Genomic DNA, 13051 nt, shown 5'->3' with positions numbered 1-13051 from the left:
CATGAGCCTCGCTGACGACGGGAACATCGCCTATCACTGAAAGCACAATGTTGTTAAATTTTAGAATATTCACTCTCATAGGGAGTCGAACCCAGGACCTAAGATGCTACTGAGGCTCGTGTAATCACTAGGCTACATGCCCTTTCTACTCGTAAGTGTGCCCGTGCTAACGCTACTACTGTATTTCAAAAGTACAAAAAAGAACATATGATAGGTAACATAACGTTATTGTGTTGATTATAGAATCACATCCATAGAGCAAAATCAAACTTAAAATTTTAACACAATTGTAACTTAAAATTATATCCTCTATACCAGTTTCTCATCCACTCATCATACTCTATATTCCATCCTCAATACCAACCACCAGAACATGGGGCCCACGTGCCAGAATTTTTTTCCTTTCTTCCTCCCTTCCCGGTCACTCTCTCTCCTCCCTCCCTCCTCTCTCTCCCATCTCCCACCCATGCTGCCCCCTCCCCTGCTCCCACCCGTGTCGCCCTTGCTCCTCCGCCCCGGCCATCCGCAGCGGCGCTCCCTGCACCGGCGGTCGCTGTTGATGCTCGATAATGACCCATGTTAAGCGTCAATCTAAGCTAAAAATTATAAGAATTAAAATCTCATGCCTGCATACTTTAAAAAGGACCAAATCCATGTTTCCCCTTGAAAATATTGATATATCAGAATTTGGGCAGAAATGCAGTTAAAATACGCTCCAAGCTGCAAGCTACAAAACCTAACTAGTTAGAGCATGTCAGTTTTCCTTCCATGGATCAGAGCAAGCCATAGCTCCTGCATGAGCGCATAAAAGATGAGTGTCAATATTAATAGTAGGAGTTATTACTAACAAATTCCACAAAGTGTTGGTGAATATTTGTATGCAGGTTGCCTATGCTTGGGAATGAGAAGGAAGCACAATCCATAAGCAATGTGACATGTCATCAATCCAAGGCAACACTTTCTCGACCAATCAGGCGCGAGCAAAAGGATCCATAGCCTACCAAAGCTAGCAAACAGACTTAAGACAGGCCAAGCCACCCATAACCGACCTGAGGACTCATGTGGCAGCCTCTTGGACAAAACTGAGGTCGACTGGCCACCAAAACAAATCGGCCAACCACCTAGCTCGGCCGACCGGGTTTTGGCGCCACCGCCTTACCTTTTCCATGTGGAGTTCTCTAATTGGATGCTAATGTCAGTTCGGGGAGGCCGGGGCTCCAACTCGCGTCCAAAAAGGCCATGGCCCCCTCATCTAAATATGAGAGGAGGGCTGAGAAAGGAGACATCCCACATTCACTCTCTTCTTGAGTTTTCACTTCTTTACTTAAGCTTTAGGCTTATCCTATGTCGCTCTCTAGATCGACCACCGCCGCCTCCAAATCGAGCTACGCCTCTGCCTCCCCTCCAACCCTGCCGCCTATCCCCTCCAACCACGGCACTCTGTCACTTCCCCTACATGATCACGCACCCTAGGCCGCTGTGCTCGGCAAGCTGGAGCTATGGCTGTTGCTGCTGCTGGAGCTGGAGCAGGGGTGGAGGTGATTCCGACCGAGGAATGGCCTCCGGTGGCACTCCCCCTGCCGCGCGCAGGCGAGCTCCCGCGCTTGTGTGCGGGAGCCACCGAGCAGCTCGCCGCGGGTGGGTGGGAGTCATAAGAGCGGGCCGGCGGCAACGCTCCCCCGACCCGTGCGAGCGAGCGTTGAAGGTGGTGGGGGGTGTTGAAGCCTCTGATCCGTAGCCATCATATCTTTTGTTGAATGTTTGCTAGCCATTGATTTTAATATAGCTATTTTTCTGGGTACGTTCACTGGGTACACAAATTCTAGTTATCTTGGCGGTGCGGTTTTTTAGGTGGCCGTGACATAATTTCAATATGTGCTTTAGGGCATGAGCAATGTATCTTATCCAAACGGTAAGTAAGAGTGGGACCCAAAGGAGCTCTAAATAGCTATGTAAAATTCCACAATGGTTACTTATAGGGTAAGGAATAAGGTGGGCCCTTTTAAGATAAAAAAATAATATTTTTCAGCCTCCATCATCCATTTCCTGCAATAACATAGGAGAGAGAAGTAAGAAGCAACTTGCAATACCTTTACAATAGTTTATTCCTTGTTGCCTAGTAGTAGTAAGTTTGCTACCTAGCTATAGTTACTACCTACTCTCACAATGGCTACTCCCTGGTAACAAGATTGCATTTATTGCTTACTACCTGATTTTTTAGCACATTGCTGGTGCCCTTAGTAGGTAAAAGATTCTCGGCAAGGTAAAAATATTTATTTTTATGGGATAAATCTATATTGATTTATTCCTTCAGTTTGAAATACATGCTTTAAGGGATGAAATCTATTGTTCCAAATAGTACAACTTTTTGTTCCACAAATAGAACACATGCAGACTTGAGATTTTATGGTCTCTGTGGAAGTTTGACCAAGCTACCCTAAGTAAATAAACACACATTTTACTTTTTCTTTTTTTTGTCTACTATACTTTGTTGAAATTTTCATAATGCAAGAATAATATAATGTTTTCTAAAATTTGTTCCGCGCCTTTGAATTGCAGATTTTGCGTCATGTTGTTTTTTTAGTATTTTAATGGCAAAGTTGTCACGTAATTTGACCAGCCTAAATTTCCTGCAACAACAATATTTCTCTCTAGTTTATCTTTGCTACCATGCTTGTTTTTTAAAACACTTTACTCTATGATTTTATTTATTTCTACCATCAAATACTACTTGAATTTTACCTATTTCTCAGGTAGTACAGCTTGGTTTCAGAAGCTGGCCGTGCATAAGCTCTTGGCTTCTTCAACGAATAAAGTGATGTTACCAAGATCCAATTCAAGTGCGTCAGCAGTATACATCCATCGCGCAAATAATAATAAATGACCGTGCGACGCTAGACGCGCTCGCGGAATTATCAACGGACCCAAAACTGTCGGCCCAGCAAGGTAACGAAGAAATAAATTACGGAGACGGGGAAGGCTTCTGCGACCGAATGCATTCTGATCACGCGCGACTAGCAGCGCCCGCCACAAGGCTCCTTTCACACTCGAGATACTAATAATCGGATTCGTTGTCCTTGGATGAAACTCAGACCATGTAGATGCGGCCTTATTCCATGACCGTGTATTCAAGCTAGATCTTGTCAGGCAGTGACCCTTGAAATTGTCCATTCGTCGAAGAATTAATATTCAGAATGCATTAAGTCTTTACATGGGCACATGGCCATATCTACAGTGATCTGAAGGAGGATTCAAGAAAGAACGGTCCAAACAGACCTGTTTTCTCCAATCAATTGGCTATTGGGCTCATCCCACAATATGGACTCGGCTCCTCACAAACGTCTCCCAAAGCCCAATACTGTTATTTCGCCAGCCCACCAATTTTTGAAAGGAAAAATAGAGAGAGTCGCCTTCGGAAAAATTTTGGGTGCAGACCGGCTGCAAACTCAGCCCTACCCCAGATGTACGACGCGTGGCGACCTGGAGGAATCAGACAAGGACGGCTTGGTTCGGCTCCAGGCGCTTGCTGTCCACACGCTCGGCTCAATAGGGGCCCGTTCGTTTCCATCCGGAACGGTCTGATGTTCGTTTCCATCCAAACGAACACGCCAGTTCGGATGCAAATCGGATGAGAGATAGATTGTACATTCATTTCGACCTGGTTCGGACTAGAGACTGATCCGGTTAGGCGTCCCTCTTCCTCACTTGCCTGAATTGCAACCAGACGTCTCACCCTCCGGATTCAATCCAGGGCTGAAAGGTCTGGTTCATGTGGATCCACTTGTTCCTAGACTGGATTAGTTCAGGGCCGTCTTTAGGAATTTGGGAGCCCAGTGCGAAATGCAATTGGGGGTCCTAAAATTTTGTAAAAAATATTTGGTCTAATACTATTAATTAAAATTGAGCAGATGATTGTATTCTTTGTCTCTTCTTATACATTTTACAACAACTTTCACTACTGCAAAAACGATTTGTAGGATTTTTTTTCTAAAAGCGATCAAAATATAACCCGCTCCTACAAAGGGAGCGGAGCTACTATAGCACCTGATCCGCCTCTAGAAAAGTATTTTTAGGGCGGGTGATGTTATTATTCGCTCCTGAAAATAAAGCTATTTTTAGGGATGGATGATGCCTCCACGCGCCCTTTAAAGCTTTCGAACTAATCTAACCACTAATTAAACCACTAGGCGGGTATAATTATCAGATTATAGAACAAATAAAACATTTAGGCCATGTTTAGTTCCAAAAAATTTTCAAGATTCCCTGCCACATCAATTTTTTGGACGCATGCATGGAGTATTAAATGTAGTTGAAAATATAACTAATTGCACAATTTAGCTGTAAATGATGAGATGAATCTTTTGAGCCTAATCAGTTAATGATTGGACACTAATTACCAAATAAAAACGAAAGCGCTACAGTTCCAAAACCCAAAAAATTTTGGGAACTAAACAGGACCTTAAGCTATTGTTGATTAATCTAACCACTAATTAAACCTATGAGATGTTTTTATTTTTAATCTTTGAAAAGGAGCAATGATATAAGTGATTACTTACAACTTGGTTCGAGTATTTTATTATTGACTTATCAACTGATTTTTATCAAAGCACCAATAAGTTGGATAGCTAATTTTCAAAATACCTGAGTATTTGATGAACAGTCCGTGCTGAGTGTCATGCACAGAAATACAGACCTACTATACCTATATCTAGGCTTGGAGGCCCTATCTATTTGGGGGCCCTGTGCAAGCGCCCACCTCGTACACCCTCTTCAACGGGCCTGGATTGGATTAGTTTTTAGGCTGGTTTTGATCCGGTGTAACCGCGAACGGGTCCTAGCTCGGCTCAGTTCAATTTTCTATATCTAGGGATGAAAATGGATGGAAACAGGCGGGAAAAACCCTCAACCATTTTTGTTTTCGTATTTTATTAAGGAAAACGGAAGCGGGAGCAGAATAATCGGGAGCAGTAACAGAAACAGAATATAAGGGTTACGGAAATGAGCGGGAACCAAAAACTTTACCGGAATGCATTATTGTTTAATCGTTATTCACCTTGCATGAATATAACACTACACACTCTTTTGCACAAACTTCTTTTTAAAAAATATAATTAAGGCTTCATGTTTCCTATGTTTAAACCCGTGAAGTGCACCGATTGATGTTGAGAAATAAGAGAGAATATATAGTGTGCCTAATAAATCTTTTTCAGATTTATAAATATGATACTAATACGGGATCATCCCGAATAAAATAGGATCCCGGCGAGATACACACTGTCGTGGTGTGCAAACCCACAGCCGGGTGGCGTAGTGCACCCGCCTAAACCCAGAGGGTGAGTACTCGGGGGTAGCTAGGATTAGTCCGATCTAGATGCAAGAACACGATGAACACAGCAGGTTTAGAGTGGTTCGGGCTGCCGGAGCGTAATACCCTACGTCCACTGTGTGTTGTATTGCTTGTGCTCTCAAGAGGTTGAAAACGGGATTGTTCGGAGTGAATCCGAGCTTGTGTTGTGTCTGCCTTCACTTGGTCTGGCTTTACGTACTCCTCACTTTTATATCTCAAGGGAGGAGTGTACATAGCCATTGGAACCCCGACAGATGAACCCCGCGATGTAGTATAAAATAATATATTGTCCAGACATTATGGCGTTGCAGGCGACGGAGACCTTATTCCTGGATTTTCTTGCTTTGCCCGTGGGAATCTTCCGTCCGGCATAGCCATGCCCTGTCTTGTCGAAACGGCGCCAGGGCGTAGCTTGCCGTAGCCTGCCGCATAGCTGAACGAGCCGTGTAGCTTGCTGCGTAGGCGGTATGATGAAAGGGTGACGTGCCGTCGTATCCATTTAATGCGGCAGACGGGCTCTGCGCGGATGCGGCGCATGCAGCTGCACTGTGTACCTCGGTAATATGCGGTCTACAGTGAGGGCTGACAAAAGCTGCCACGCGTACCGCGGCGACAGAGCACGCCTCAACCACCCGCATTGAATGCGGTGGGTGGGCGAGTCTTCCAGCGGAAGACTCGCGCCCGCGCCTGCGCCTGCGGGACACGTGGCACCCCCGGACCCCGCCCCGGCGGTATATTGGTTCTACGCGCGTGGGAGGTCCGGACGGATGCGGGGAGGTCCCGGACCCATATGGGGGGTCCGAGCCCTCGGCTGTTGGCGCGGAGCTTCCCCTCCTCAGGGACACGTGGCGTCACCGGACCCGTTCCCAGAGCGGAGAACGGATCCGGGGCCGTTGGCCCGGTGAGGTAAGAGCCGGACCCCTTGGGCCCGGCTGCTCCGTCCCTTAGGGCGTAGTTATAGACGACTACGCGAGTCCTGTTTTGCTACAGTAGGAGTGGGTATCCCTGCTATAGGGTACCGACAAACACATTCCCACTTTCCTTCTTATTTCCGTATTGTTTCTTAAATACGGAAATGGATAGAATAAATATAGAAATAAGGCGGAGTAGGATGAGATTTCTTTCCGTCCGTTTTCATCCTTATCTACACCTCTTTCCTCTCGTATCACAGCCGCCGCATCTTCTCCCCCAACGCCGCTGCATTCCGGTGGCGCGGCTCTCTCCTATGTGTCATTGTTGTCGCTATTCTTGCAAAGAGGAGAGAGTTCATACCACGCACTTCCACGGCTCTCCGCAGACTGCAAGAAAAATGCCAAGATCGTTTAGTGTAGTGATCCTTCGATTGCTGAATGGAGCTGCATGTCCAAGACATGTTTCTTGTATGACTAGGTATATACCTAGAATTCCAGTGGTTGATTTGATTTGACAATGGTTGCAGACTGTCTTGTGAATAATTCTGGCAGGCATGATGTGGTTGTAGATGATTTTGGCTGTGTTCGCTTGGTTGTGGCTGATGGCTAGTGCTGATTTGTTACGAGAGAACAATACTGCTGACTGGTAGCTGGTGGCCGGCGCATGTGTCAGCGAGGAGGCGAGAGGCGGAGGACGAGCGGGAGGAAATGGCGTTCGGGCCGCTGCCGCCACCGGTGCAGCTCGGGGAGGTGACGGAGGAGGAGCTGAGAGCTTACAATGGGTCCGACCCCAAGAAACCGCTGCTCATGGCCATCAAGGGCCAAATCTACGACGTCACGCAGAGCAGGTACGTGCGTTCTTCGCTGTTGCCCACCTTGCAAGGTTTCAGTTTTGTTTCTGATGGAAAAATTTGGACCGGAGAGACACCAGCACTTCACTAAACTCCTCCCGTAGAAGGAGCAAGAAATCTTTGGTGCTTGTTTTTTTATTATTATGAAGACCAAAGGGAAATTTTGTATGATGTTGCTTCAGTAAGCTCTTGTAGGACAAATTTTTAAGGTATTGCTTCATGTGTGCAAAAAGTGAATTAGCAAAAGGATGGCGGTTGTGGAAGATGAAGTCTTTTCATTTAGTTATCTCCATATTTGCAAACGTGTGAATCAAAGGAAAAATCTCTTGTTTTGCAGGAGGGAAAAAAATCAACTTTTGTATGGATGCTTTAATTCTCTTAATTCGCTCTGTTCGTTTGGCTTGTCAGCCAACCAGCAAATGGTACTGTTCTCTCATACTAAATCAGCACCAACCACCAGCTACCAGCCAGTTAGCAGTACTGTTCTCTCATAACAAATTAGCAACAACCACCAGCCACAGCCAAGCGAACACAACTGTTCTTGAAAAAATCTCCATATTTGCTTTTATTCACCTTAATTCTCTGTTCTTGAAATGAGCATATCTATGTTGTTCGCATTTTAGCCCGAATAACGTGAAGGAGGTTGCTCTGTAATTATTTGGCTTAATTTCAAGAGATACAAATAGTGAATTAAAAATATTTGAGGTAGAAACATGCTTTTGGTTTTTAGATGCTGATAGTCCCAAATAAATTCACTTTTCATGTGAAAGAGAGTGCTTGAGGCTATCTAAACTCAGCAATGCGTTTTCCATTGTCAAACTCTAGACTGTTCATGTGCAACTGTAGCTATCTGAGCTTAGGAAATTCCAGTGATTCCCCGTCTAATCAAATGATGTGGCCTTTCAGAGAAAAATAAGGACTCCATCTGTTTTTTTAAATATGTGACTTTGAACTAATTAGCTTGCCCTAACATCATAGATTTAAAAATTGAGATAGAGTATGATTTCCCTTTTAGAAGATTCAACAAAAAGGAACAGCTTATCTGGATAGCATGATAAGAGTTGGATGGTCAACCAAGTAACATCAAATTACTTGGTTCTGGGCAATATTATATGCGAGGACTTATCCATAGTTTAGATTCATTTTTTTTTTTTAGAAAGCTCCATAGTTTAGATTCTGACACTATACATATTCGTTTTCGTCCAAGTTGAGCTCTTTTTCCGCAACTGATTTTTACATGAACAGATAGAGCGCCCTGAGCTTTCCATATCCCTGGTTGCAACATGCTCTTCATCTTCATCTCCCATTTGCAGGATGTTTTATGGACCTGGTGGCCCATATGCATTGTTCGCAGGCAAAGACGCAAGTAGGGCTTTGGCAAAGATGTCATTTGAACCAAGTGATTTAACTAGTGACATTTCAGGATTAGGCCCTTTTGAGGCCGAGGCATTGCAAGAATGGGAGTACAAATTCAAGAGCAAATACATTACGGTTGGAACAATCAAGAAGACTGTTCCGGTAACTGAGGGAGATGCTGCAACGAATACTGTGACAACTGAAAGAGACATCGATGCAAGCATTGTTGACAGTAACCATGTGCCAGAACCAAAAGAAACTGGAGCGACAAACCAAGGGAGCGTTCCGGAGAAGACTACAGAAACACCAGATGTCGATGTGAACACAAGAAACTACGTGGAGAAGGCAAAGGAATTGCTGGATTCAGATGGCACGAATGCGAGTAGCCAAGCAGATGCAGTAGAGAAGCCAGACGAAACACCAGTTGTGCCTGTAAAGAACAGCAGTACTGAAGAAGCATTTGAGCCAAAGGAAACACCAGATGTGGCCATAAAGAACAGTTGTCCTGAAGAAACAGTTGAGCCAAAGGAAACACCAGAAGCGGCTGTAAAGAACTGTAGTAGCACTGAAGAAGCAGTTGAGCCAAAGGAAACACCTCAGGTAGTAGACAGGAAGAATAGTTGTAAACCTGAAGATGCAACCGAGAAGTCAAATGAAGCAGCAGATGCAGTAGGTTTGGAAAACAGAACTAGCCATGAAGATGCTGGGCAATCAAAGGAAACACGGAATATAGATGACAAATATGTAAGCAGTAGTCAAGATGGTGAGGAGAAGCTGAAGGAAACTTCAGATGCGGAAGCCAAGAATGCATAGAGTTTGTGACTGCTGCCATGAAGCTTTTTAGCTGTCTGCAGTTAGCATAATAAAGTGAAATGGACATTGTGGTCGGGATTCAGTTATAAATCCTTGTATAGGGTATAACACTTAAACCTAGAACTAAATTATTAAACTATATGTACATTCCGATCAAGGTGAACCGTCCTTCACATTTGCATCATGAGTGCAATTATGCATGCTATTAGTTTAGTACAGTAAATGTAAACATTTTCAATCTCGGTGTTGACCGAGGGGATCAGTAGTGTTATGCACTATGTGTGTTGGTGGTCAGGTCAGTCCTTCAGTTGTTTTTTTCTTGTATTAGTTTTCTTGGTTTATTTCAGTCTACTCCAACACCACTCTGGTCCAAGGTGGTGCTTGGAGTTTTGTAATTGGACCATTTCTTCTTCTTAATACAAAGATACACAGCTCTTCTGTGTGTTTGAGTTTTTTTAAAAAATATTTTCAATCTTATGTAGCATGAAAGTATCAACTGGGAAAGCTGTAATCAGCAATTACATACTGATTTTGTTCATTGGTTACCTAAGGAAGGGGAGAAACTATTGGAAAATGTGCACATTATTTGAATTTAGACAGAATCGTACAATGTGATGTTTAAGACAAGCTTTACTAATTAGCTTGTCTTAAACATAATGTATTTAAGAACAGAGGAGTACTTGACTGATAACGAGCAGATAATAATCAGGTTAGAACAAGCTGCAGGACCAAGCATGCAGTTCTACACCTTCAAATGATGTTACCTCTTATTGGACACCATTTATACTACAAAATCGCAATTTAATCATCACCACAGGCTTCAGCATTGAGTTCAACGAGCATAATAGTTGCACCATGCATAACTCTTCAATATTCACATTCAAAGATCTTATGCTTCTACACCACCGAATTAGAGCCTGACAAAGCATATTCACACCAGGCAAGATATTAACACCAAATACCATTTTGGATAGTAAACAAAGCTTACATGTATGTTGATCTACTTTGCAACCCAACCCATTGATTCTGTATTTCTTTGTATATGGATTGTGAAACTTGGAAGAATCAGCATGACCTATGTACAGCAAATACCTGCCAGGAAATCAAACTAGAAACTCGTTCTCAGTACCAAAAGTTGTTCCATAATTTCCATGGTCTTTGCAGGACTCGACTCGTTCCTCCTGTTGTTTCCATGTTTGAGAGTAAATCATAGAAGATGATATCAGAATATGTGTTGATCATCTATCAGATCATTCTCTTGAATGTGATCCTATGAGGAGAGACTCAAGATTCTGCATAAGCAACAGGACAACAGAGTATGTTAAGCTATCACCAGGAATTACATGATATGGCATTACACAGATAACAGATTAAAGTCTCGTACCTTTACTGATCGACTAACTTCTTCAAGCTTGTGGAGTAATATACTGTCAGGAATTGTTCCCTTAGAATAGAGGACATCATGGCTTGAGGAAGCCTTGACCTGCACATACTAATTCCCACCCTTAGAATAAAGGACACCTAGCAGGAGCAATGCACGCATGACAGGGGCAAAGCGCTACCTTTGAACTAGGAGTGTGGAATCCACTAGTTGGTGGAATATAGGAAGGGCCTTCCCCAGAATACAATCTAGTTCTCTGAATATGAAATTCTTGGTTTCTCCTGGAAGCTTCTCTGATAATAACCTTCACAAAATAATGAAACAGACAGCAGAAAACAATCGGCTAAGAATATGTATACATGTGCTAATCTTATGACTGCAGAAAAACCCAAACTGGATTATTATTTTTAATCATAAAAACAGTACTAGGGATATAAGGTGGTATAAGAAATTAACTGTTAAAAATACATCTTATAAAGTGCGTTATTGGCAATGGCATACATTAAATACCTTTCTGAGAAGATCTGGATTATGGACACCATGAAATTGCAGTTCATCCACCGGAGCAGGTTTCCCATGGGCTATGCTTTCTATTCTAAATGTGTATAAGCTATAAGCAGCTTGTAGACAGCCTGCATAATTGATTTTCCTTTTCAGAAACATACAAACAAGGTTGTTTCACAGCTTTTTGTTCAACTTCATGTATGCAATATGAACTGCACGAAAAGCAGATATTCTCTTAAATATGCATAAATAGAATTCATTGGCATGTGCTTCTTCAGTGAAGTTTAACAAAAAAAGAAGCACATGACCAAAGTATGTAACGGAAATGGTAGATACAGTTTGCAAAAGAAACACCAAGATAGTATAGAGGTCAATTAGAGAGAAACAAAATAGATGTTTCCAAAGCTTCATCCGTCACAAAGAAGACTTTCACTATATGAATCTTGAATGGCACCATACAGTATTTTCAGCATAATAAAATGCAGAAGCTGCATTGCTACTATTGGTTTGCCTAAACAAGAAGTAACATGTCACTATGCCAGTAGTTGAAATCGAAATAGGCTCCTATGCTGCCATCTACCTTGCTCAATTATAACATCAACGATGAAATGGAGAGGTACTTTAATCTCTTTCTTGACTATCCCCATGAACGGCAAATAGGAAGGCCTGGTCGCCTGCGAACATTTCAAGCTCATCGAGCACCAATTTTCAACAGCACAACCAACCAATCAATCGATACAGCAGGACTGCCGTTTAAGGTTACCTTGTACACTATGTTAGTTTCGGTGACATGGAGTTGGCGGGACAGGATGTCCCTCTTGAGCACGTATCTCTTGTACGGCAGGTAGAGGAGCAGGAGCAGACCGATCCCCCACGCCAGGACAAGCACCAAGGATATCAGCGCCCAGATGATGGTGTCGTACTGCAGGTACCCGGGCATCAGCTCCTGGAACGAGGCCCGGTACAGCACCCGCGCGGTGGACTCGACCTCCTCGTCGCCGGCCTCCGACGGGACATCCTCGATCAAGCGCGGCCCGGGGGCGCTCCTCTCGCTCAGCGTCACGGCGTGGCCGCTCAACATGCCTACCTACTTCCCAGTTCCTACAGCAGGATCAGTAGCAATCACAACCGATTAACCAACGAGCTCCACGCTCTAAGCAGCCGATTCACTTGCCGAGAGAGAGAGAATTGGTGCTGAGTGCTAGATTGTGAGGGAGGGACGGAATCACCTGAGGCGGCAAGTGGGAGCAGAGCTCAGGTCGCGGCGCAGGGAGGGGGGGCGTAGGAGCTGAGTCCAAATCACACTGCGGGAGCTGTACCTGATGGTCTCGGCTGAGATTTCCCCCCTTCGCCTTGTCTGATGAATAAAACTTCTCTTCTTCCCTCTCGCATCTCGCATCGCATCTGTCTGTCGCCGGAATCCTCTCGCCTCGCCGTCACAGCGAGCGGAGAACGAAGGTGATGGGGTCCCAACTGTTTATTGGGCCGAGCGAAATGCGAGCCCACTTGTTAAATCCTTATAGGCTCCGGATGGTATTGGGAGCCCAGTGAACCCACCAGCTGCGCCGCTCGGCCCGGCAGGGGGGCGGCAGGCTCCCCCGTCCTGTATAAAAGGTTTCCCCTCCCCCCTCATTTGCTTCCCACGACATCCAGAGAGCGGGAGGGAGAGAGGAGGGGTGAGGGAGGGAGTTGTAACGGCGAAGCCCTACCGGATTTTGGATCCTAACCGCAGGTAATAAATATTTCTCAACTTTCTCGATCTAAATTTATTGTATGTTTAATTCTATAATTAGTGTAAGCAGCAGTAATGATATTTTAGCGATTTAGGTAATGTTTTTAATATAATTTAGGTAGAATTAAGATTAGTTTTTAGAAAAACCAATTAGGT

The 13051-nt window shown here is 44.1% G+C and overlaps 2 protein-coding genes across 5 annotated transcripts; one reads left to right on the top strand and one right to left on the bottom strand.

Moving 5' to 3' along the window:
• Positions 1-6864: 6864 nt before the first annotated feature.
• On the top strand, positions 6865-9724 carry LOC120653656 (the record flags this gene model as incomplete). The annotated part of the gene is made up of 2 exons (XM_039931352.1): positions 6865-7106; positions 8423-9724. Coding segments are annotated over 2 exons (1098 nt in total), but the record flags the coding sequence as incomplete, so codon positions are not given.
• Positions 9725-9842: 118 nt separating this feature from the next.
• On the bottom strand, positions 9843-12646 carry LOC120656597. Of its 4 annotated transcripts, XR_005667954.1 has the most exons (8): positions 12393-12645; positions 11927-12264; positions 11744-11837; positions 11170-11291; positions 10841-10963; positions 10663-10770; positions 10371-10570; positions 9843-10195 (listed from the first exon to the last, which is right to left on the bottom strand). XR_005667954.1 is itself a non-coding variant. In XM_039934749.1 (7 exons), the coding sequence occupies exons 2-7, from the start codon at positions 12242-12244 to the stop codon at positions 10529-10531; spliced, it is 807 nt and encodes a 268-aa protein (XP_039790683.1). In that variant the 5' UTR covers positions 12245-12264; positions 12483-12646; the 3' UTR covers positions 9843-10528. The 4 variants fall into 4 exon arrangements, 3 of the variants coding, with proteins under 3 accessions (XP_039790683.1, XP_039790682.1, XP_039790684.1); XM_039934749.1 differs by having other exon boundaries at positions 9843-10570; positions 12483-12646; XM_039934748.1 differs by having other exon boundaries at positions 9843-10570.
• Between the last annotated feature and the right edge of the window lie 405 nt (positions 12647-13051).

Source organism: Panicum virgatum, chromosome 1N (assembly GCF_016808335.1).
Source record: "Panicum virgatum strain AP13 chromosome 1N, P.virgatum_v5, whole genome shotgun sequence".
NCBI lineage: Eukaryota > Viridiplantae > Streptophyta > Magnoliopsida > Poales > Poaceae > Panicum > Panicum virgatum.
This window is presented reverse-complemented; position numbering and strand designations above follow the sequence as displayed.